This window comes from Orcinus orca, chromosome 16 (assembly GCF_937001465.1).
Source record: "Orcinus orca chromosome 16, mOrcOrc1.1, whole genome shotgun sequence".
Classification (NCBI taxonomy): domain Eukaryota; kingdom Metazoa; phylum Chordata; class Mammalia; order Artiodactyla; family Delphinidae; genus Orcinus; species Orcinus orca.
This window is the reverse complement of record NC_064574.1, coordinates 841,464-867,346: the sequence shown is the minus strand read 5'-3', so window position 1 is coordinate 867,346 and position 25,883 is coordinate 841,464. Positions and strand designations below refer to the sequence as shown.

The 25,883-nt window shown below is 49.3% G+C and overlaps 1 protein-coding gene across 11 annotated transcripts in view; it reads left to right on the top strand.

The window, feature by feature from the left end:
* The window catches only part of PCMTD2 (protein-L-isoaspartate (D-aspartate) O-methyltransferase domain containing 2), a 28,832-nt gene extending 9,147 nt beyond the window's left edge, over positions 1-19,685 (top strand). For 3 of the 11 annotated variants that reach the window (XM_049699828.1, XM_049699830.1, XM_049699829.1), the window contains exons 3-6: positions 658-760; positions 2,135-2,306; positions 4,074-4,197; positions 6,962-9,720. In XM_049699828.1, coding sequence (XP_049555785.1) covers positions 658-760; positions 2,135-2,306; positions 4,074-4,197; positions 6,962-7,341 — 779 coding nt within the window. In that variant the 3' untranslated portion in view covers positions 7,342-9,720. Of the gene's footprint in view, positions 1-657; positions 761-2,134; positions 2,307-4,073; positions 4,198-4,419; positions 6,513-6,961; positions 9,721-15,778; positions 18,744-18,792; positions 18,921-19,630 lie in introns of those variants that run through there. The other 8 variants (XR_004478426.2, XR_004478428.2, XM_049699831.1 and 5 more) reach the window with 8 other exon arrangements.
* The last annotated feature ends 6,198 nt before the right edge of the window (positions 19,686-25,883 follow it).

Genomic DNA, 25,883 nt, shown 5'->3' with positions numbered 1-25,883 from the left:
GCCACCAGGGAAGTCCGACCTTCATACAAATGGATTCTTACAACACAGAGATTTAACGAAGCTGTTTGTGTCAATAGTTCTCACCGAGATTTAACCCAGAGGCGTTTGTATGTGGAGGAAGCGCTTTCATCAAGTGGGCTCCTAACTTTTCTCACAGCTTTATTTCCAGTTACTGATAAATTTCTTTTGATTAAAAAAGTTTCATTTTGATTTTGGAATTATAGTTTTATTTTAATGATGATTAAAACCTATTTTGTGAGACTTAAACACCACATCTGAGTGTTTGGGGAGACCTTTGATGGAAAACAGGCCTGTGTCCACTTTCATTTGCAAATACATGTTTCTTCTTTAATTCATTAGTGGCACTTTGAACTCTTGGTTACAGGCCTTGGCTTTTTTACATTTTCAAATGATTCCGTGGAAGTTTGAGGACAGGGAGGTCCAGGCTTTAGGAAGCTGTGGGAAAGAGTATTGGTGATGTGGTGAGCAGAGGCCAGCCTGCGTATTTAAATATTGGGCTGGGTGATTTAGGCCCAATAACGTGTATTTCTGTAGTTATACATGCCAAATCAAATGTGTTGTAGTCTATGAAACAGAAATAAAGAGTAGGGGTTCTCGCCCTAATTCTACATGTTTTCTTATCCTGAAACCTTTTAGGTCCTTTTGGTGTGAACCACGGGGTGGAACTCCATTCAGATGTGACAGAGTATGCGAAGCAGAAGCTGGACTTTTTCATCAGGACAAGTGACAGCTTCGACAAGTAAGATCAAATCTGTCTGTGGTTCTGGGTGTCAGTTATAACTTAAACTTTGGATTAAATGGAAAGAAATCAGTTTATTACTGTTCGTGTTCCAGGAAACATGATTAAACTGTGGCAGGAGAGTCAGGGATATGTGTGTATCTGTTCTAATTATTCTTAAAATATTTTGTGTTTTTAAGGGCCTTACGTTTTTTATTTATTTATTAATTTTTATTTTCTTTACAAATTTATTTATTTATGGCTGCGTTGGGTCTTCGTTGCTGTGCACAGGCTTTCTCTAGTTGCGGTGAGCAGGGGCTACTCTTCGTTGCGGTGTGCAGGCTTCTCACTGTGGTGGCTTCTCTTGTTGTGGAGCACGGGCTCTAGGCGCATGGCTTCAGAAGGTGTGGCACGTGGGCTCAGAAGTTATGACACGCTGGCTCAGTAGTTGTGGCACACGGGCTTTAGAGCGCAGGCTCCGTAGTTGTGGTGCACGGGCTTAGTTGCTCCGCGGCATGTGAGATCTTCCCAGACCAGGGCTCGAACCCGTGTCCCCTGCGTTGGCAGATGGATTCTTAACCACTGCGCCACCAGGGCAGCCCAAGTTTTTTAATTATGATACCTGAAGGTAATTTCTCACCAGTATAAGAGAACAAATAGAATGTTCATTTTTCCCAATTTTCGTGTTTCCAGTAGAGACAACATTTTATCACCTACTTGTTTGCAAAATGGAATTGTTGCATTTGTCTTTATTTTTTTATTTTAAATTTATTTATTTATTTTGGCTGTGCAGGCTTTCTAGTTGCGGCGTGTGGGCTTCTCTAGTTGTGGTGCATGGGCTTAGTTGCAATATGTGGGACCTTAGTTCCCTGACCAGGGCTCGAACCTGGGTCCCCTGCGTTGGGAGTGTGGAATCTTAACCACTGGACCCCCAGGGAAGCCCCACATTTGTCTTTAAATGGCGCCATGTAGCTGGCTCTTGCATTTTAAAACAAAGCGTTAAAGTTCTTAATTTAGGGATTAAAATTTTTAGAAAAACCAAATATAATTTTCCCTCTTTTTATTCGGTTAGTAGATCTTGAATAAGATAATAAAGATAGAAGATAATAAAATAAGATAATAAAAATAGCCAGTAGTGATGCTTGGAGCTTGGGTGATTTAAGCTTGGATTGCGCCTATGATATTGACTTTCACAATATTTGGTTTGGAATTTCTAGGGTTCTGCTTGTTACTAGCGTAATTCTTCCTGAAGTCTGGTGTCCAGCTTCTGCCTCTGATTTTGCTATGTTGCTGTGGGATTGTGCAATGAAAACATACCCGTGTTTAGTGTAGATTTACTATGTAGGCTTGTTCTCATGTGATATATTTAGTTGTGGAAAACATTGTTTGCTTCAGGTTTGACTTCTGCGAGCCCTCCTTCGTCACCGGCAATTGCCTGGAGATCTCTCCAGGCTGCTCTCAGTATGACCGGGTGTACTGCGGGGCAGGCGTGCAGAAGCAGCACGAGGGGTACATGAAGAGCCTCCTCAAAGTCGGGGGCGTCCTGGTCATGCCGCTGGAAGAGAAGGTCAGGTCCCCACGTAACCCACGGTTTTGCACACTTAGCTGCCTGCCAGCGTCGGTTCCGGGGATCTGACGTGCACTTTCCTTCGTAACTCTTGTAACAATGCCCTCCATTTCACTGAGGAGACAGGCCGTAGAGGCAGCCAAGGCGGGGCAGGTCCTGACTCAGGCGGGCATCCCAGAGCCTGCACTGCAAGGCTGACCTGCCGCCCTCTCTCTCCTCCCTCCTCGTCTTTTCTGTCCTCTCCCCCTCCTCCCCCCGCCCCCCCTTAGCTATTCTTTTATGCTTTTTCTAGTATTGGAATTACAGTACACATAAAAAAAATCTTAGAGTAATTCTATTTTGGTAGCTCGTCTAATTGTTAAATTCCACGGTGGCGGGTACTCTACAGAACCCCTTGCTGAGTGGGAATCTTGTCCAGGTCTACTTGGCTACGCATGTTTCTGTATGTTTTAGATACTGTGTTTCATTGGGAAAACAGATTGCAATAAGTGAGCAACCTATCCGTCCCAAACAACTAGGAAAAACAGAAACGACAAATGTTAGGAGACTGTGCGCTTTGGTGAAATTTTCTTCAGTTTTAAAATATTAGCATTCAATTCATTTTGTTTGAAAAGTAATTATTTATTTTAGAAAATCCAGAAGATGTGAACATTAAGAAAAACTATTCACAGTCCCTAAAGACTGTTAGCGTGTGATTCTTGTAGCCCTCGCCTCTTAGTCTGTATCCTTTCAAAAAGGTTATTGTACACTAAGGTGTTTTACTTAACAGAGTTTGTGAATATGATTTTAAGTTACTTAATATTCCCCATCATCGTTTTTTAGTGCTTATGTGGTAGCCGGCTGAACCATTGACCAGTTAATTATCTGGCTCCTATAATCAGACATTAGGTTGTATGTCGTTTTTATTGTTATTTACTGTTCTGTAAAGACTGTAGTGAACGTCCTTAATAAAAAAAAAAAAAGAAAGAAAATATTCTTCAATATTTCAGTTTGTATCTGCAAAAGATAAGGGCTCTGTGTTTTTAAACTTCATAACAAAACCGTTATCAGCCTAAAAAAGTTAATAGTAATTCCTTAATATCTTGAAGCGTCCAGCTAGCATTCAGGTTTTCCTGATTGTCTCAAAACCAGGCTGAACAGCTTACTTGAATGGGACCCCATTTAGGGCTGTGTCCTGCACTTGGTGGATTACCTCTTTGGTGTTGTTAATCTCCAAGTTTTCTTTCTTTCTTGCAATTTATTTGTTGAAGCAATCAGGCCATTTGCCTTCGAGAGGTTCCTGCTGCTGTTCAGTGGGGGCGAGATGGTCTCTTTCCGGTTCCCACCCTCCAGAAACCACAGCCCAGGACTCTGTTAGGCTGAAGCATCGCAGCTGGTTGTGAGGGTCTCTAACGACTTGTACTTGAGAATCGCCCCATCTCCTTACGTTTCCCCCACCACGTGCACTTTTTCTGTAGAGTCCAAGAAGGTTGTCTCATCAGAATCCCCACATTCCTTCTCTGATTGTTTACTCTTGTCACCCGTTAACTTCTTTCCCTGTTAGATATATTTTCTGTACTAGAAGCTTGAGTATATTTGCAAGAATATCATTAAGTTACGTGTAATTCTTGTCACATCGCATTATGGGCACATTGCAGGCCCGTATTGTCAGGGTTTTTCATTTTTAGTGTCTGTGTTTTTTCAGGTTGTGTATAGGAATGATTATATTTAAATTGACACTCCCAGTAGTCCGACCTTTTGAATCTCCTCGTTTTGTCTTTGGGATAGTTGACTAAGATAACTCGGACGGGTCCTTCCGCCTGGGAAACCAAAAAGATTCTGGCTGTGTCTTTTGCTCCACTCGTCCAGCCCTGCCAGTCGGAGTCAGGAGAATCACGACTTGTCCAGTTGCGTGAGTATGAAGATTCTTGCTTACTGTTTAGATCTTTTCACTGTCGTTAGAATTTGAAGAGAAATAAAATTCATAAGAAACCTTTTAATGTTAAAGAACACTTTTCCACCCATTGAAGCCTTTAAAGTTTTACAAGTGATGTTTAAAAAGTCACTCAAAAAATTATAGTCTACGTTTAGCCTATTTCGGGTTATTTTAGGATGTTTGTGCTTGCTATTCAAGGATGAAAAGGAACCCCTAGAAAGAAAGAGAAGGGAAGAGGAGCGTGAGCAGAGGCACACTGGCCGTGAGCTGGACGTCGTTGGTGTGCGGGGCACGTATGCCGGGGACGTCCGGGTTAGGGTCAGGGTCAGGGTCAGGGTCAGGGTTAGGGTTAGCAGTGTTTGGCTGCCCTGTGTTATTTGAAGCCACGGGATGGATGTCAAACCAAGGACTAATAGGCGTAAGCGGAGAGGAGCTCGCCAGAGTGGGGGTCGTGGGAACGTGAGGTGGGCAGGTGGGTTAGACCCGAGTTTATCATGTAGGTGGTAGAGTCCGTCCCATGTTTTAAATAGAAGATGTGGGGACTTCCCTGGTGACACAGTGGTTAAGAATCCACCTGCCAGTGCAGGGGACACAGGTTCGAGCCCTGGCCCGGGAAGATCCCACATGCCGCGGAGCAACTAAGCCCGTGCGCCACAACTACTGAGCCTGCGCTCTAGAGCCCTCGAGCCACAACTACGGAGCCCATGTGCCACAACTACTGAAGCCCGCACACCTAGAGCCCGTGCTCTGTAATAAGAGAAGCCACCGCGATGAGAATCCTGAGCACTGCAATGAAGAGTAGCCTCTGCTCGCCGCAACTAGAGAAAGCCCGCGCGCAGCAACGAAGACCCAACGCAGCCAAAAAATAAAAAACAACCCCCCCCCCAAAAAAAAACTCTAAATAGAAGATGTGGCACCTCTGTATTCTGGATTCCCTGGTGGTCAGGGGAGGGTGAATTTGTCAAATGTGTGCTCCCTGAAAATCCCACCGGAATGGGTAGGCAGGCACTGCCCGTGGGTGGGGAGGGCACGGCCTTCCAAGAGCCCCTGCAGAGTTTCAGAAGGTGAGGTCACAGGTGGGATCTACGACAAGTGTCTTGATCATGCCTGGGTAAGAATCATGAAGACGTGGAGGGTACCCCGAGATGGGGGTTTTGAAGCTTCAAAGCAAACATGGCACAATGAACAATGTCGATGCTATTTAGGGCTCCTGAAGGGAACTTGTGATCTTGTCTCCCGGACCAGAGGTTCTTAGACGAGTAGAGTCACGTCGATGAGGGCAGTGCGCACGGAGGCCGTGAGGATGTGGTCGTGTGCTGCACAGGGGATGGGGTCAGCTCTCGGATGGACGGGTGAGTGACCAGACTGCAGGCTGAGCTGGTCAGGAGGCCGCTGGGATTTTCTGGGCAAGAGATAAAGACTGAAGCTAAGACACGGGGCTCCAGTGGCAGGGGCTCAGGAGGCGTGTAGGGCCTGTCTGAGGAAGGAGGTGGGCCTGAGGTGGCTGGCATGTTATGGAGGCGGGTCTGCAGGAGGCCCTGACCCCAGCAGGACTGGGTTAGAACCTGGGGAGCCTTTGGCTGCCCTGTGTTATTTGAAGCCACGGGATGGATGTCAAACCAAGGACTAATAGGATAAGCGGAGAGGAGCTCGCCGGGCTGGGTGGAAGAGGAGGAGGCCAGGGGATGAGGCGGCCCCCACCGACGGCACCTCGGGGTGAGCTGGAGAGGCCAGAGCTGGCCCTTGGGAGGTCTGAGAAGGGGGCAACAACAAGTGGAGTGGCGGGGGAGGAGTGCTGCCACCACCTCCTGCTCGGCGTGGCGGAGTGTGAGGGCCGGGCGAGTGCAGTGTCCTGACAAAGGGGAGGAGGGTGCTGCGAGCCGGGGGCGCCTCCAGGGCATTGGGCGCTGAGCAGGTTCTGCTCGGGCCTCTGTGATTCTGGTCAGAGGTGTGGGCAGCAGAGGAGCCCTCCGGATAGTTTGGGTTGTTACTTTTTGGAGAAGTTAGGTTCGGGGGGTAAGAAGTGGTGCTGACTTTCAGTGTCATGCATGTAAGCACATGGCCCCTAGTGATTCTCTTCCCCTCAGAAGAGCCCTTGTGTTGCCATGTGTGTATTGCCTACACATTTGCCCAACTTGAGCTTTAATTACCAGATTTTAGTTTTCCTTGATGTGCTTTGGGACTTTTGTTCTTAAAAATGTTTTGGAACTGCTTTTTCTCTACTTTAATAAAAAAGGAACAAATTCTTAAATTTCTGAAATACTGTGAAAATATTAAAATAGATAAAAGAATTGTAGAGCCATGTGGTCACTGTATTTCTACTGGATGAGACAATGCATCACTGAACACGGCAAATAGGGAAATGAAGCCGGTTGTCAAAGAACCAAACGCTGTAACCCTGGTTCTTATTCTTCCATTGATTAGCCAAGCAGTACTGCTTCCTTTTCTTATCTGATTTAAAGGTCAGTGCATTTGAAAATATCTTTTGAAAAATACCATATGAATGCAAATTAGAGTATAATTAACATTTGCCTACAGCACTGTCCTATTCTTTTTTTTTTTTTTTTTAACATCTTTATTGGGGTATAATTGCTTTACAATGGTGTGTTAGTTGCACTGTCCTATTCTTGTAATGTGTTTGTAAATATGCCAGTAAATGAAAATGTGGTTAGAATTTTCTCAGGTGTCTAGACCTTGTGGTGTCACGAGGGTGAGGCTGACGGTCTCGCTGTCTTCACAGCACCCCTGGCGGTTCGCAGCCTCCAGGACCTGGCGCGCATTGCCATCCGGGGCACCATTAAGAAGGTCATCCACCAGGAAGCTGTGAACAAAAACGGGAACGGACTGAAGAACACTCCCAGGTTTAAACGGAGGAGAGTTCGCCGCCGCCGAATGGAAACGATTGTCTTTTTGGACAAAGAGGTGTTTGCCAGTCGGATCTCCAACCCCTCTGATGACACCAGCTGCGGAGACCTGGAAGACGAGCGGCAAGAAGAAGAGGTGACAACCCCGCCGGACACCAAGCCCGAGCCCCCGGTGAACTTCCTGCGTGAGAAGGTCCTGAGCCTCCCTCTGCCAGATCCCCTGAAGTACTACCTGCTTTATTACAGAGAAAAGTAAGTCTGTGGTCCAGGGGAGGAGGCCAAGCCTTCCTGGAGGGCTGCCCGCAGCAGGTGCACTGGAGGAGGAAGGGGCTCCCGCTCTGCATCTCGTCTTCTCGTCTGTCCTTGACTGTCCTGTAGAGTTTTCATCCAGTCATCTGATTTCTGTAAACACAGTCTGACAAACATAAGGTGCAAGGGGGAATGTCTCAAAAGGGCGAGAGTCTCCTGGAGGAGGGGTTGACTTCACACTCTCAGGAAATGCTGAGGTCTACACGTAGAGGTGGCCTGGAGACCGTTTCTTACACAAGGTACACGTGTCTGCATCAGAAAGGAAAACTGAAGTTGAAATTAATCTGTGTTTCTTATAAAAGGTGAGACAAAAAGCACAAGTTGCTAAGTGTATGAAATCTTTTCTGAGTGGGACATGCCTATGTGCAAGTTTGAATTTTACGGTATCAACCTCTTAATTACTGGCACCGAGTAATTAAAGATTTATTAAAAGATTAATTTAAAAGATTTAACTAAATGTTTTAGTTATTTGGAACGTGGATACTTGATTGAAAAGCCCTCTCTTATTTTAAGTAAATTAATTACATCTTACGTGAGTTGTCAATTGTAATTTTAAAAAACAAAAATTGTGATGGGGAGAGGAATGAACGTATCAGATTGCCAGGTGTCTTTGTGGAATTGCAAAAGAATTCCAAGGCATTTTTTTCTGACACCTTTTGTTACCTTTAAAGTAACCAACATTGAGTAATCCCGTCAAAGAAAGTCCTGAAGAATGAAACAAGTGTTGTGTGTAAGTAATGAGCTGCATTACTTTTGCCCCAGAGACAGAGAGTACTGTTGACTCAACTTTAAATACAGTCAACGGTGTCTAAGGCTCAGTCCTCAGAGCAGGTGGGAAGTACTGGCTGCAGGAAATGGATTGGGGACGGTGTAGATGGCCTGTGGGTTGGTGTTTTGTTTTTTTTTTCAGTTGGCTATTGTTCTGTAATCACATAACAGTACTGATTCATAGATTTTATCTTTTATAATTCTGGAGAAAAATATTTGTTAGTTTTGTAATTTTTCCTAAGAACAAACGCGTGTTTGGTACATTGCATTAGAACAGTTTCACTCAAGTTTGACTTGTGGAATCCATCTTCTCCAGCGCTGTGTGTTGAGAGCTTCCTGTCTTATTAAGTCGTGGGTCTAGAAGAAGAGGCCGTCCTTTTAGTTAGGTGGCAGGATGTTTACAAGTGACACTGCTTCTTCCAAAACATTGGTTCTTTTCAGACTTTTCAGTTTTAACCAAAGTTAAACCCCAAATCAGAGTCATCCAGATTTTATGATTCATTTGATCTCTCAGCCTCTCAGGTGTTGCTGGATTTCAGTGTCTTTGTGGTTTTACCAGCTTCGCGGAGTTCTGGTTATTTTGTTTTGCCATTTATGCTTTTTTAAAGTAACTGAGTCATTTTATCACAGAACACTGCGTGCACACATAGCTGGGAAAGCGGGTATATTGCCCTAAATGGGTACCGTTAAGCTGTTGTAAAGAAGGGTTTCTTCATAGTCGTGTTTACCTGCCTTTAACTGAACGTCAAGCCTCATTGTCTCAGAGAGAAAAGCATGAGTCACGTTTACTTGCTAAGACTTCGGTTTGCAGATCTTGTTGACGTCATTCTAATTGATTTGTAGAGACCTCTGCAACACGTGGACATTTTTGGACATGATATCTGAAATATTTTATATTAGGTGGCTTGACTAAATTTTTTTCTGTAATTGTATATGGATTTCCTTTTTTTTCAACCACATTTGCCTTTATGCTAGATTGTAGAAAGTCTTTGCGAGGCATAAGACATGTTTTCCCCTATGTATGTTAAACCTTTCCTAACATTTTGTATTTACATGTTGGTTTGTGACTTTTAAACCAGAATTTGTTTACAAGATATATATATATAGATATTGAATATAATATATGTGAAATAATTTGGTATTGATCTATCTAATAAACATAAAGGAGAATCATCAGTGAGTTTCCCTGTGTGTCAGCACCTTTCTCCGGAGTCAGTCTGAGACACTACTTTCTGTTTTCAGACAGATGAATTATATATATAGTCTGTGTTGTCTGCAAGCTCTATATTGTAAACCACATTCTAGACAATGGCTGACTTTTATGTTTTGATTAGTCTGTATTTTTATATGTGACTTTCGTCTTGAAAGTAGTACAGCAATAGACATGTGCAAAACAAATAACAAATTTATAAATATTAAGTATATAATCTAGAAATCAGCTGTGTATTTAAAAATATTTTTGCCCATCTGGAACTTTCAGGGGATTAATGCAAGAAATATGAAACAAAGGTTTTAATGAACTGATATACAAAAGATACCAATAAAGGTAGTTACGACACTTTAGCCTTCTTGGCATTGCTTCTGTTTCCTGTGTGGAATTAAAATTCTTGGCTACATTTTTTTTTTCAAAAATGTTTTAAAATAAACTTTAAAAAATTAGAATCAGGGCTTCCCTGGTGGCGCAGTGGTTGAGAGTCCGCCTGCCGATGCAGGGGACACGGGTTCGTGCCCCGGTCCGGGAAGATCCCACATGCCGCGGAGCGGCTGGGCCCGTGAGCCATGGCCGCTGAGCCTGCGCGTCCGGAGCCTGTGCTCCGCAACGGGAGAGCCCACAATGGTGAGAGGCCCGCGTACCGCCAAAAAAAAAAAAAAAAAAAAAAAGTTAGAATCCTGTGCTTTCTTTCACCGTTTGCATTATTGCTGAAGTCTGTACCATTCTAGCATACCTAGGGGAGGCGTGATACGTGATTAAACACAGGAAGTTGGAATAGACAGAGTCTGGCTACATGAGAGCATAGGCGTCTGGAGAGAGTCTGGTTAGTTTTCTGGCACGATTTCCCCATATCGTCAAAATGTTAAATAAAAGATATTGGGTAATGGCATCATATCTTGTGGGGCAGCAGGGGGTGAGGATGAGGGTTCAGGGTTGGCGTTGGGGTCAGGCCAGGGCCAGGGTCAGGATTTAGTGTCAGGGTCAGAGGGTCGTGGTCCAGACTTAAAAGTATTGAGGTGCTATTGTAAATGAGCTTTTTTTTTCTTTTTCATTGAAAATTCCAGTTTTTCCTAAACACCGTTGCTGATTGTTTTAATCCATCTGGGCTGCTATAACAAAACACCAGTTGGGTATTTTAGTTGGCTTATGAACAATAAAAGTGTATTTCTCACAGTTCTGGAGGCTGGAAGTCTGAGATCAGGGCACCAGCACGGTTGGGTGAGGGTGCCCTTTCTGGTGGCAGAGTATATTACAGACAGCCCATGCTGCTTTTACTTCAACAGGCCGTTTTTCTGTAAGCACATTAGAGCACAGTTTGGGGTGGTGAGAGCAAAGCCAGGAGGCCGCTGCAGTCAGTAGCCCTGAGTGAGTGGTGGGAGGCGTGTGGCGGGCTCCGCAGGGACGGTTGTCTTCCCACTGCGAGCACAGAGCCCTTGTTTTCTGGACTTTGTCACATGGTTAACCCTAACTGTCTCTGGGAGTTATTTCAGCAGGATGTGTTTTATAGAAGCTTCCCTGCCTTAAGGCTTAGGGACTCATGGTGTTTGGAACCAGGCTCCTTTGTCGTGCAGCAAGCCAAATGCTTAGATGCCGAGGTTGCAAGGCAGCCAAGTGATGATATCAAATCCACCTCCCCAGAGGCAAGGGGCTTGAGATACTTACGGGATAAGGAAGCAAGGTGGTCTTAGGTGTGGGGAAAGGAGATGGGAGGTAGGGAACAGGTGACGCATGAGTGTATCTGAGTTACCTGCTTCTTCATGCGACTTCAAGGGATTGGAGTGGGGTTCAACTTTTAGTCTGTTCTGATACGAGCCTACAGTTAAGGGTTAAAGGTGGTGTAGGATCATGGTCAGGTCAGAGGTTAGGGTTAGGGAGTAGTGTATGGTTCAGAGTTAGAGGGTCAGGATTAAGGATTGAAATTCAGGCTCAGGGACTTGCCTGGTGGCACAGTGGTTGAGGATCCACCTGCCAATGCAGGGGACACGGGTTCGAACCCTGGGCCGGGAAGATCCCACGTGCCATGGAGCAACTAAGCCCGTGCGCCACAACTACTGAGCCTGCGCTCTAGAGCCCACAAGCCACAACTGCTGAGCCCACACGCTGCAACTACTGAAGCCTGCGTGCTCCAGGGCCCACGTATCACAACTACTAAGCCTGCATGCTGCGACTACTGAAGTCCGCGCGCCTGGAGGCCATGCTCCGCAACGAGAGAAGCCACTGCGATGAAAGCCTGCGCACCGCAACGAAGAGCAGCCCCCGCTCGCTGCAACTAGAGAAAGCGTACGTGCAGCAATGCAGACCCAACGCAGTCATAAATAATAAAAAAATAAAAGACTTGTACATTTCATTAAAAAAATTCAGGCTCAGTGCTCAGGGTGAGAAGATAGGGTCAGGGTCAGGGCTAGAGGCTTAGGGACAGTATTAGAAGGTCCATTAAGAGGATGAGGTTTTGAGGGATCAGAGTTAAAGGATCTAGGTTAGAGGTTCAGGGTTAGAGGGTTAGGCTAGCTGTAGGTTGGCTCCCCTGCACCTGGAGATACGGGGCCCATGGAGTGGGGACCAGGCAGTACGACTGCAGTGGGGCTCCATTTACTGGCACATCCTCACCAGGTGTCTCTCAGCGCCAGGAGTGTCCAGCCTTAGGGCCCTAGCCAGCTCTGGGTCTACATCATGTGACTCCAGGTTGGGTCACCGCTGCTGAAAGAATTTACTAAGAATTTCTCTCTCTCTCTCTCTCTTTGTAATTTATCATTTTTATATAGTGGATTATAGCTGATTTACAATGCTGTGTCGCTTTCTGGTGTACATCCACTTGATTCACATAAAGAGAAACATCTACATATTTTTTTCCATATTCTTAGCAGTCTTACGTATTCTCTTCCGGAGATTTCAATGTGTTGAGTTCTATGTGCTATACACTAAGGTCCTTGTCGATTACCTATATTGTCCATGAAGGGTATGTATGCTAATTTCAGCCTCCTGGTCTATCCCTCCGTCCACCCCTTTCGTAGCCACAGTTGTGTTTTCTAAATGTGTGTCGCTGTTTGTGTTTTGTAAGTTTGTTCATTTGTATCCATGTTTAGATGCCACCTATAAGTTAGGGTTAGGGTTAGGGTGGTTAGGGTTAGGGTAGGGTTAGGGTCAGGGTCAGGGTCAGGGTCAGGGTCAGGTGTGTAGGGTGTGCTGAGTCTAGTCCTTTGAGCTTTAGAGTAAGCCTTGTTGATTGCCTGTTTGGTCTATGGAACGGTATCTGTGCTCATTTTAAACTCCTGGTTTATGCCTCACCTCAGCCGACCTTTGCACCCTAGCAGTCATAAGTACGTTTTCCAAATGTGTGATTCTGTGTCTCTTGACACTTAGTTCGTGTATAGCCATTTTGATACTCCACCTATAACTGATACCTGAGGATAAGTCTCTTTTTTCTGTCTGACTTATGTCACTTAGAATGATCGTACCCAAGTACACCCGAGTTGTTGCAACTGGCCTTATTTCATTGATTTCATGGCTGAGTAATATTCCATTGTACATAAGTATCACATCTTCTTTATCCATGTTTTCCTTCCAGGGAGATTTTGGTTGTATCCAAGTCGAGGCTCTTGTAAACAGACCAGCACTAAACGTTGTGGTGCCTGTGTCCTGTCGAGCTTTGGTTTTCCCAAGATACGCGCCCGTGAGTGGAAGTGCCGTATGCTCTGTAGCTTCGTTTCTTAGATGTTTTGGGAAATAAACTACACTTCTCCAGAGTGCCGTTGGCAATTTACCGTCCCACAGTCAGCGAAAAAAGGCTCGCTTTTCTCCACGCCCTATCCGGCATTTCTGGTTTTTACACTTTGTGAGGATGGCCCTTCGGACTGATGCGAAGTTGTACCTCTTTGTAGTGTTGGTTTGCACCGCGCGCCTGCTTGGTTGGCCAAAAAGGGCGTACGTGGTTTTCCTGAAAATATTCAGGAAAAACGCGTACGCCCTTTTTGGCCAACGGCATTGTTGAAGAAGTTCTGCCCCTTTCCATGTGCTTTCGAGGCGAGACCAATGTCCCTCTTGAAATTCTGTTCCTGCAATTCTGCCTTGCTTTCAAGTCCTCTTTTGTGACTTACCTCAAGGCATTTTTCCACGTTAGGGATCGTTTACAGTCCTGCACGATTGTGAATTGCAGTGCCCCTGAGCCCCACTTTTCAACTTGTTTCTTTGGGCACTGGCCACCCTACAGCAGGATTGCTTCAAGCCTTATTCTAGTTCCGAAGGCTAGCTGAGCCTTTCGTCACTTCCTCTTCGGAAATTAGAGTGGCATGTGCCTGTCCAAACACCTAGGTGTTGTCTCTCATTCTTCCCCACCTTCCGGTTCATCTTGCGGACAGATTCCAAAGTGTGCGAAACAGGGTGTTGATGGTGCTGACTTCCCCTAGTGGGGAGATTGTTAGGAAAGAGGCTGGAGGGGGGAACCCGAGCACCAGGAGATGGGGAGATGAGGCGCCTTTTCCAAACTCTTCCCGATGCGACGGTGTACCATCGTCAGGGTGTCCCATGCATGTTTTAGCTGTACGAAGGGTCCCCTGCACTTGGAGGTTTGGGATCCATGGAATGGGGACCAGGCAGGATTACTCGAAAGGGGCTGCATTTGCTGACTCCTCACCCAGCCTCTCAGCCCCACGAGTGTCCAGCCTTAGGGCCCATGCAGCTGTGGGTCTAGATGTGGTCAATCCAGGTTGCATCACAGCCCCTGAACGAATTTTGTAACGTTTTCTTTCTGTGTCTTTTTTTAAAATTTATTTTTATAATGGAGTGTAGCTGATTTTCCATGCTGTCTTTCTGGCTGCTGCACGTCCACCTGTTTCACTTACAGAGAGACATCCATAAATTCTTTTAAGATTCTTACCAGGCGTATATATTCTTTTCTCGTGACTAGAGTGTGCTGAGTCCAGTTCTTGAGCTATAGAGTAGGTCTTGTCGATTACCTGTTTGGTCTTTGGAACAGTATCTGTGTTAATTTCAACCCTCTGGTTTATGTCTCACCCCACCCCCACTTTTTCCCTTAATCAGCCATAAGTGTGTTTTCTGAATGTGTGACCCTGTTTCTGTTTTGTAATTTAGTTCATGTGTAACCATTTTTAGATTCCACCTATAAATGATAACTTATGCTGTGTCATTTTGTGTCTGAATTTTGTCACTTAGAATGATCCTATCTCAGTCCACCCGAGTTGCTGCAACTGGCCTTATTTCGTTGATTTCATGTCTGAGTACTAATCCCTTGTACATAAGTACCATATCTTCTTTATCCATTTTTTCCTTCCAAGGACATGTATATTGTTTCCAAGTCGAGGCTCCTGCAAAAGGGCTGCACTAATAGTTGAAGTTCCTGTGTCCTATGGATTTATGGTTATCACGAGATATACACCCAGGAGTGGTAGTGCCCTATGCTCTGTAGCTCTGTTGTGTTTTAATTAATTAGGTAATTGTTTTTGCCTGTGTTGGGTCTCTGTTATTGCACATCGGGTTTCTCTGTTTGCAGGAACTTGGGGCTACTCTTCGTTGAAGTGCGCGGGCTTCTCATTGCAGTGGCTTCTCTTCTTGCAGAGCACTGGCTTTAGGTGTCAGGCTTCAGTAGTTGTGGCACCCAGGCTCCGTAGTTGTGGCTCACGGGCTCTAGAGCACAGGCTCAGTAGTTGTGGCGCACGGGCTTAGTTGCTCCACGGCATGTGTTATCTTTCCCGACTAGGGCTCGACCCCGTGTCCTCTGCCTTGGCAGTTGGATTCTTAATGTCTGCGCCACCAGGAAGTCCCTGTAACTCTGTTTCTTAGAATTTTTAGGAAACATCATACCCTTCTCCAGCGTGGCTGTTAGCAGTTGACATTCCCACCATCAGCACAGCAGGGTTCCGTTTTCTCCACATCCTCTCCTCCATTTCTGGTTTTTACACTTTGTGAGGTTGGCCATTCTGACTGGGGCAAAGTGCTACATCTCTGTAGTGTTGATTTGTATTTCCCGCATGTTTGGTTGGCCACAAAGGTCATGTGGGTTTCAGCCTGTACACCCGTTTTGGCCAACTGACTCGTAGGCAATGTTGAGCAGCTTTCATGTGCTTTAACGGCGAGTCCAAGCTACCTCTTGCAATCCGGTTCCTGCAATTCTGCCTTGTTTTGAAGTCCTTTTCTGTTACTTACCCCAAGACATTTTTCTACGATAGTTGTCATTTACAACCTTGCCCCTGAGCAACTGTCTTCAACTTGTTTTTGGAACCGGCCACAAGGTGGCAGGATTGCTTCAAGCCCCATTCTGGTTACAGGGGCACCCTGAGCCTTTGGGAAATTCCTCTTCCTTATTGGAAATTAGAGTGGCATGTGCTGTCCAAACACGTAGAGCTTGTTTCTCATTCCTTCCCCCCCTTCCCTTTCATCCTCCCGACAGATTCCAAGCCGTGCGCGACCCGCTGTTGAGTGTGCTGACTTCCCCAGGTGGGGAGACTCTAAGGAAAGAGCAGGGAACCCCTCCCCCAGGACATGTGGAGATCAGGTGACTTTTCCAAACTCTTCCCACCCATCCGGGCCCCCATCCCCCATCCGGACACGGCGGGGTTTCCAGCAGTGCGGGGCTCTGGCGCCGCCCTGCAGGGAGCAGCCCTGCTACCCGCGGCTACAGTGCCGCCTGCTGGTCTCTCCGTCCTCCCACTGGGCACAGTCTTCACCTTCCCCGCTGCCTCGGATGCTCTGTCTCCTCGCTGTCCTGTGATCAGCCCCTCGTCCCCACCGCCATCACCCCCAGCTCCACAGCCCTCCTCCAGCCTCAGGGATGACCCAGGACCCTTCCTGGGCTCCCCGCCTGCCCACCCTTGGTCGGTGTCCTCAGTCCACCTGTGCAGACAGGTGAGGATCCCCTCCAGAGGCTCCCAAACGCTTCACCCCCTACATCCTCCCCGGGGTCAGCCCGTGTCCTGTCGGGATGTTCCACCCTCAGCAAGCCCCCAAGTACATGGCAAGGGCAGGCATCAGGCCTGCTGCGTGCACTGCTGTGCGTCCTGCTGTATACACAGGCATGACCCTGCCCCAGGGTGCAGGAAAGACGTGGGGAGAGGGGCTGCCCACAGGGCGGACGTCAGCTCTCGGCTCACCAGGCAAGGGCAGCCGGGTTCTCGCTCCTTGGACCCTTTCTCACCCAGCCGGACCATGACCCGGCTTTGTTCCCACCCCCGTAGTCCCTCCATTGGCCTCGCTTTTGTGAGCAGAGCAGGACAGTGTGGTCTGTGGTCACAGGCTGAGACACACAGACACTGGCTGACCCGCGGGCACCCATGCTGACCCCACGGAATGGGCACTGCACCAGGGCACGTGCGGTGTGGGTTCACCTGCGCACAGAGAGGCTGGGCCTCTGTCCTGGCTCCAGAGGTCACCTTGAGTCTGATGGGAGTGTCCGTGCTCCATGGGCCTCGCTCCAGGCTGGTCTGTGCTGACGGCGTGATACACGGTGGGGCTTCCTGGGTTCCCCCCCCCGGGGGGGCTGGAGGCTAAGATCAGGCACATGGCGGTCCCCACATTGACATGACAGACCCCAATAAGCCCTGCACTTCAGGACTCAGGTGGGCTTCCCTGGGCTGCCACAGCCGAGGAGGCTGGACCCCGCTCGTCCCCCTGTCCTCGCTGATTTTAACTTGCATCCTTCACCATAATAAACCCTGGGTATAACAGCTTCAGGGAATTCTGGGAGCAAGAAAAAAGAAGCCGGGGAGGGGGTCTCTGGGTCCCCAGCCCTGCAGTTGGGGGCAGAAGTCGGTGGGGAGGATCTTGGGGCCCTGGAATCTGAAGGGCCCCCCTACCAGGGGAGCGGTGGGAGACCCTGGGTGGTAGTTAAGCTGAGTCCAAGGCCCTCCTGCATAGGAGGCTTCCTAGCCCCGGGGATCCTGAAGAGGCCGGCTCCCTCCTCCCCTCCGCCTCCAGGCCTGGTCCCTGCTCTTGAGAGATTCCCTAGGGTGGGGTCCTGGTGCTGGAGGTGCCCCGATGCTGTGGCCTCCTGAGTCTCCAGGGAGGATAACGGGAGTGGGGGAAGACCTGTTCACAGAAAGGGAGCTTCTGCCGGAACAGAGCCTGGGTCTGCTGCCCCCGACCCCAGGTGCACTGGGGCAGGAATGTGAGAGCGAGGCTCCCTCCCCTCCCAAGACACACAGGACACATGGGTGCTGGTCGCTGGACTCCCACACAATATTAAAATCTCCCACGCAGGCCTCATGGATGAGAGACACTATTTAAAGACTATTAATGGGGGAGGGGGGCCCAGGGAGTGAGGCTGATGTGGGGAGACTTGGAAAATCACCCAAGGATGCACTCTCCCTGCAGCGACCCCGCAGGTGAGCCCAGGTGGAGGTGGACCCGTCAAGTCAGAGCCCACATCCTGGGTCTTTGGGGGACAAATAGCCAAGCACCCCCAGTCCTTGCCTCCACCTGCTGCAGTTAGGGCCTGCCCTGTCTTCTTCATGGCCAAGTTCTCACCCCTCCCAGAAGGCCTCTTGGAGGTTAATGCGATGGGGGTGTCCATGGCAGGACTGGAGGGTCTGTGGTGGGCTGGAGGCCATGTGGCAGGCAGGCGGGCTCCCACCGATCCTGCCGGTCCACACCTCCTGGTCATAGGCCCGCACAGAGTCCACCAGGCTGTGGATGTGGTAGAAGGTGCCGGGGACTGGTCCAGCCCATGCAGGTGTCTGACCACCGAGCGGTCTGTGTGGAGTATTCCCAGGGAGCCCTGGCCGTGCTCGCACCCTCCCGGGAAGGACACGTCAGCGTGGTCCCTGGAATGACCGGGAGGTCAGCCAGAAGCGCCCCCCACCCAACCTCACTGTTACCACAAGAAACAAGAGACAACTCCGTGCAGAAAGACAGAACATCACCAGCCTGATGCTGTCCTGAGGAAGGTCGGCTGGCATCTGGGAACTGGGTGCTATGGTGGGTTGAATGGGGAGGTCCCCCCAAAAGTTATGTCCACGTCATGGCTCCCAGAATCTGAGAAAAGAACCTTATTTGGAAGTAGGGTCTCAGCAGGTATAATTAGTTATGGATCTGGAGATGAGGTCATCCTGGATCCGGGTGGCCCTGAATCAGTGACAGTGTCCTTCTAAGAGACTAGAGGAGAGACACAGACACACAGGAGACACCATGTGAAGATGGAGGCAGAGACAGGAGGGATGAGGCCACAAGCCCAGGGACGCCTGGAGCCCCCAGAAGCTGGAAGAGGCAGGCAGGACCCTCCCCTGGAGCCTCCGGAGGGAGCGCGGGCCTGGGACACCTTGACCTCAGACGTCTGGTCTCCGGGACTGAGAGAGGACAGGTTTCTGTTGCTCTGAGCCTCTGTGGTCATTTGTCACAGCTGCCCTGGGAAGCTAATGCAGCTGGTGAGCAGCTCCCTGGCCTGATCTAAACCCTCCCGCCTCCCATTAGGGGCAGCCCCCTGCGCCTGTGCTGTTTGCACAAACCATGTGGCTCATGCTGAACCCCGGCCGCCCTTCTGGGCACCGGCATTTTGGAGGGTGAGGGCAGAGCACACCACGTGACCAGCCCCCAGCCGGGTGCCAAGCCGCTAATGAGCTTCCCTGGGGGGACGGGGGTGGGGGTAACTGTAATGGTTCTGCCCTTGTCGCTGGGGAAGAGACATCCTAGAGACCCTCAAGGGAAGGAGGGGGCATGAAGGGTCACGAGGTGACCGGAGCAGGGGCCCTCCCCCCCGGGCATCCCTACTGCGTGCTGTGACCCATCTCAGCTGTGAGGACACAAGTCACAAGCATGTGCCGGGTCCTGTGAGCCTCCCAGCCGATACCTGAAGGTGAGGGTGGCCCTGGAGACTCCAGCCCTCTCCTCCACGTCTAGTAGGTGGAAGACCCACTTCTGCTTGCCATTCCAGAAGCGGTTCTGGAGCTGTCCTGGGAGGGCTTCTGGGGTTATGCAGGCTGAGCCCCTGTTGCTACGCCCCCACTTCCCCACAAGAGCCTCCAGAGCAAGCAGTTTGCCCTGTTGCCTGAATGACCGCCCACCAGTTTTCTCAGGAAAGAATCGGGGGTTTCTGTAGCAACATCTGCAGGCAGCTCTGCATCTGGGCCCACGTTCATATCTTCTGTGTAAACACCGAGAACCTTCCCTGACACGTGTCCCCGGCTGACCCCCTCCGCATGTCGACCACAGGCCCCAGTGTGGGCGTCAGACTGGCTGCCCGTCTCAGCCTCCTGTTGTTGTCAGAGCTGCTCCAGGCCCTGCTCAAGCCCCGTGCACCCACCTTTCACAGGGCTGTCCTGCACCCCCACCTTCAGCAGGAGTTCACCTAAATATTTAAGTGAAGGGGTCCAGAGATAAGAAAGGACACTACAAACAAACAGATGGAACCAGCTGGGACCAAGATGGCAATGAGTGTGACCTCCAACCGACCCTGAGTCTCATCACGTGCTGAATTTACTACATCAGCATATTAAGTGACACACCTACCGGCGGCCATGGCTGGACATGAAGGACCAGAAACGGGTAAAAGGAGGTGGTACCCCAGCCCCTTGGAAAAAGCCCCGCCCCTTTCCCGGAAGGTCTCTTCATCCCATCACTAGCCTCACTGCTCCTCCCTTTGTCTATTCTTTAAAATTAAACCTCTCTCTCCAGGAGGGCGAGAAGGCGATCTGTGAACTCAGTTCCCGCTTCTCCATTCTTTGGCCACTGAATGGAGCCTGTGCTGTGTTGGTCTCGGCTTTGGTTCTGTTATTTGCCTACTTGAACCCACGTGGGAAAAGGAAACCTTCCCCACTGAGGCAGAGCGCCTCGCAGGCTGGGGCCCGAGCAGGGTCCACATGACTTCACTTGGTAACGGTCTGTAAGGGGACGGTGGTCTCTGTCCACGGCGTGGGGAGGGAACGCCTACAGCCACAGCACCGGCTCCGTGGACGGCACGGCCCCTCGTGGGCCTGGACCGTGTGCTCTCGTCCCCCCACACCTGACAACCCTGACAGTCGTGACGTGGTGACACTGGCTGCTGGGCGTCCAGTCAGGGGGGACCAGAGGCAGCACCTGGTGCCAGGTGAGACGTGCCTTTTCACGGGCAGGGGACATAGGAGATATTAGGACTTTGTGTCTAGAAAACAAACCAAGCACCTTCACTAGAAGGTGATCTGAGCCATGGACTTGAAACCCACGTGCGAGGTGAGGGCTCCCACTGGACACTGGCTCGGGAGCTTCCGCACAGGCGAGACCACACCCGTGCTTCCCGCCCAACCCCTCCAGGCCTCCCTGCGGCACAGCTGGGCCTGCGCCCCTCAGGCTCCCTGACCCAGAGCCTGGAGGGCTGATGCTGCCAGGGCCTGGGGACACGAGGGGTCCCTCCACCAACGCTGCTCGGCCCCTCCTGCCCAGTGAACAGGGGAGGGAGGCCCCGGCACAGGCGAAGCTTGCACGCCCCCCCCCCCCGCAGCAACCCCGGCCCTACCCTGCTTCCTCAGGCCCACCGCCTGCCCCTCCCGGTGCCCGCGTCCCACCGACCCACATTCCCGGTGTGGACGTCCACATGCACAAGCTGCTCCGTGTCCTGTTCCCACATGGGACACCCCCATCCCTGCTTCTCCCTAATGACGGCCTGGACCCCGAATGTTCTGGGCAGGAAGAGGGCCGAGGAGGATGCCGGCCTGTCCCGCCTTCCTCCCGGGGGCCCAGACACAGGGCTCGGGGCTGCTGGGCCTTGAGGTCTGGATGCTCCTAGGTGTGGGATGAACCTGCCACTGCCCGCTGGAGTTGCTTCTTCCGAGATTCGGGAGACAGGGGACCCCACCAAATGGAGCCCGTTCCCAGGCTCTGCTGCAAGTCTGCTCGGATTTGCTCTCCTGATCCTGAAGACAGACCTGTGGGAAACAGGGCCTGCGATTCCCACACTGACGGTGTTCTGTGGAATTTCCACTAGACCCCTTCCTACCCTGTTCTGAGCAAATTACTAGTCAGTTCATGCTACCATCACCCCATGAGCAGACCGGGAAGCTGAGGCTCCCAGAAGCCAAGTAATCCAGCCGGAAGCACAGCTGTGGGACACGGAGTGGGGTCTGCACCCGCCGCCCGCCCAGGGGGACTGCCCACTCCCCGCAGCTTCCACGCCTGTTCCCTTCACCCCCTCCCGGGGCCAGCTCACAGAGCCTCCTCCTGGGGGGACTCACTTACCTTCTTCAAACAGGATCCGTCTCACTATCCTGTTCTGGGATCACCCGGAAGCTTGTCACCGAAGCACGATCAGCCTCACGTCACCAGGGCAGCTTTCCTGGATCACACGCACCACCTGCACGTCCACTCTCAGCTCAGACCCAGAAAGGCCCCCTCGGCCCCGAGCCCCATGGCTCTGCCTGGGCTCCCACCCCCTCCTGCCTGGTCTGTCCCTCTCATGTCCCCTGCAGTGTCACCAGGAGCTCCCACCTGCCCCAGACAGGCTGTCTGCTCTGTCCTGGGGAAGCCTCCGTGGTGTCAGGTGGAAGACACAAGAGGTACCCGTGGGGCCTCCCTCATGCAGCACAGTGGCCAGCACCTGCCTACTGACCTCATCACTCTAGATGGACAGGGGTTCAGGGGGCCCGTGGCATCTCCCGGTTCTCATTTCATCCCAGCACTGCCCACAGGGAAGTTGTTAAGCAACTCTGTGCCGGCTGTACAGAGAGGACGCTCATACACACCTCCCCCTCCCAGAACACGGGGCTCTCGTGGTCAGGCCCCTCGCAGGGTACGGAGCTCACCTGGGCAGGAACCCAGCAGCCCACGGGGCTCTCGTGGTCCGGCCCCTCCCAGGATACGGAGCCCCCCTGGGCAGGTACCCTGGCAGGGCTGGACACACAGGAACCGTGCACATAGCCCTCATTGCAGAGCACCCCCAGCCCACCTGTCGGTCAGAGCTGACACAGAGCACCTCAGAGCAGGACCTGAACTAAGAAACAGCAGCTCCGGGACACGTCTGTGACCCTGGGCTTCACTCTGTGTGGCCTCCTTCCTCCTGGTCTTCCAGAGGCTTCCACTGCAGCTGGGGCACCAGGCCTCTGTCTCCATCCACCACCCCTCCTCTCCCTGACTCCTGGGTTCCTCTCATTAGGAGAGGGTCTTCTTGAAGTTGTCTCCCACTCACGGGCCAGATAAAATGATTAGAAAACAAGCCAGAGCTGCAGCCCCTTGTCTATCCTGACTCAGGAGCCCACACCTGTTCCTTGGACCTGGCCAGTTCAGCAAGGTCCATTTTCTGCAACTGTGAGCCCTTGAGGGGTGATGATTGGCTGACCTGGGCAGCCTTACCGTGCCGGCCAGCCCTCCCCAGGTGTGCCTGGGTTGAGGTCAATATAAACACCGCTCCAGGCAGCAAGGGCCCCTGTAGCTGTGCCTGACGCCATATTCTCTGCCCCATTAGCAGTGTCGGGGCTGGGCTGGTGGGTGGGAGTGAGGGGCCACGGCTTTGTGGGTGGCCTGGTGTAAGTGGGCTCTGCTGGACTTTCTGCAGGAGTTGCCAAGCTGCTACCTGCTAAAGAAGAGGATGTGTCACCCGTAACTGCCGCTGGAATTTCTCCCCGGGCAGAGGTGAGGAAGGAAAAAAGCAGTGGGGGCCTGGACAGGAGGGGTATCTCAGGCAGGGAAATGGAAAGCTTCCAGAAGAGCGCCCGGGGCCAGGACAATCCTGGCTGGCCTGCAGGCACCAAGTTGGCCGGCGTGCTGTGGCTGGTGTGACTCCAAGCCCTTTCCTCTAGGCTTTCAAAGTCCTTGCACACATTCTGGTGTTTTACCTGGGAAGGGTGGGAACAGTTCAGCAGCAGCTGGCCTGGGGCTCAGCTCACGTTTACTCACAGACGCCTCGGCATGGTCCCCCAGGCTTGCAATGAGGACACTCCTTGCGGGGGGGCTGCTGGCTGCATGCGAGACGATTCCCCACCTCTGACCAACTTCAGAATTGTCTACCACTGGAGCAAGTGCCCTGATAGGGTTTTCATCTGTATAACTGGTGGGTTCTGTTTTTTTTTTCTTTTTTGGTTCAAGGTAGGTTTTATTCCTCTTTTTTGTACTTATAGATATAAGCATGGAAATAATTCATTCATATAAATACATGTATGTGAAGGGAATAACTTTTTTCCGTTTTTTAAAAAATTTTATTTTTCATTTTATTTTATTTATTTTTTATACAGCAGGTTCTTATTGGTTGTCTATTTTATACATATAAATGTATACATGTCAATCCCAATCTCCCAACTCCTCCCACCGCCACCCCCCCACGGCTTTCCCCTCTTGGTGTCCATACATTTGTTCTCTACATCTGTGTCTCTATTTCTGCCCTTCAAACCGGTTCATCTGTACCATTTTTCTAGGTTCCACATATATGCGTTAATATACAATATTTGTTTTTCTCTTTCTGACTTACTTCACTCTGTATGACAGTCTCTAGATCCATCGACGTCTCTACAAATGACCCAATTTCATTCCTTTTTATGGCTAATAGTCCATTTTATATATGTACCACATCTTTATCCATTCGTCTGTCTGTGGGCATTTAGGTTGCTTCCATTACCTGGCTATTGTAAATAGTGCTGCAATGAACATTGTGGTGAATGTGTCTTTTTGATTTATGGTTTTCTCTGGGTATATGCCCAGTAGTGGGCTGCTGGATCATATGGTAATTCTATTTTTAGTTTTTTAAGGAACCTCCATACTGTTCTCCATAGTGACTGTATCAATTTACATTCCCACCAATCGTGGAAGAGGGTTCCTTTTCTCCACACCCTCTCCAGCATTTGTTGTTTGTAGATTTTCTGATGATGCCCATTCTAACAGGTGTGAGGCGATACCTCATTGTAGTTTTGATTTGCATTTCTCTAATAATTAGTGATGTAGAGCAGCTTTTCATGTGCTCCTTGGCCATCTCTACGTCTTCTTGGAAGAAATGTCTATTTAGATCTTCTGCCCATTTTTGTATTGGGTTGTTTGTTTTTTTAATATTGAGCTGCATGAGCTGTTTATATATATTGGAGATTAATCCTTTGTCCATTGATTCATTTGCAAATATATTCTCCCATTCTGAGGGTTGTCTTTTTGTCTTGTTTGTAGTTTCCATTGCTTTGCAAAAGCTTTTACGTTTCATTAGGTCCCATTTGTTTAGTTTTCTTTTTTATGGCATTACTCTAGGAGGTGGATCAAAAAAGATCTTGCTGTGATTTATGTTAGAGTATTCTTCCTATGTTTTCCTCTAAGAGTTTTATACTGTCCGGTCTTACATTAAGGTCTCTAATCCATTTTGAATTTATTTTTGTGTATGGTGTTAGGGGGTGTTCTAATTTCATTCTTTTACATGTAGCTGTCCATTTTTCCCAGCACCACTGATTGAAGACACTGTCTTTTCTCCATTGTATAGTCTTGCCTACTTTGTCATAGATTAGTTGACCATAGGTGTATAGGTTTATCTCTGGGCTTTCTTTCTTTTTTTTCCTTTTACACCTTTATTGGAGTATAATTGCTTTACAATGGAGTGTTAGTTTCTGCTGTATAACAAAGTGAATCAATTATACATATGCATATATCACCATATCCCCTCCCTCTTGCATCTCCCTCCCACCCTCCATATCCCACCCCTTTAGGTGGTCGCAAAGCACCGAGCTGATCTCCCTGTGCTATGTGGCTGCTTCCCAGTAGCTATCGATGTTACATTTGGTAGTGTATATATGTCCATGGCACTCTCTCACTTCGTCCCAGCTTACCCTTCCCCCTCCCCGTGTCCTCAAGTCCTTTCTCTACGTCTGTGTCCTTAATCCTGTCCTGCCCCTAGGTTCTTCATAAACTTTTTTTCTTTAGATTCCATATATCTCTGTTAGCACACGGTATTTATTTTTCTCTTTCTGACTTACTTCACTGTGTAGGACAGACTCTAAGTCCATCCCTCTCACTACAAATAACTCAGTTTTGTTTCTTTTTATGGCTGAGTAATATTCCATTGTATATATGTGCCAGATCTTCTTTATCCATTCATCTGTTGATGGACACTTAGGTTGCTTCCATGTCCTGGCTATTGTAAGTAGAGCTGCAATGAACATTTTGGTACATGACTCTTTTTGAATTATGGTTTTCTCAGGGCAAATGCCCAGTAGTTGGATTGCTGGGTCGTATGGTACTTCTATTTTTAGTTTTTTAAGGAACCTCTATACTGTTATCCCTAGTGGCTATAGCAATTTACATTCCCAGCAACAGAGCAAGAGCGTTCCCTTTTCTCCAGTAAATGCCTCTCCAGCATTTATTGTTTGTAGATGTTTTGATGATGGCCATTCTGACTGCTGGGAGGTGATACCTCACTGTAGTTTTGATTTGCATTTCTCTAATGATCAGTGATGTTCAGCATCCTTTCATGTGTTTGTTGGCAATCTGTATATCTTCTTTGGAGAAATGTCTATTTAGGTCTTCTGCCCATTTTTGGATTGTGTTGTTTGTTTTTGTGATATTGAGCTACACGAGCTGCTTGTAAATTTTGGAGATTAATCTTTTGTCATTTGCTTCATTTGAAAACATTT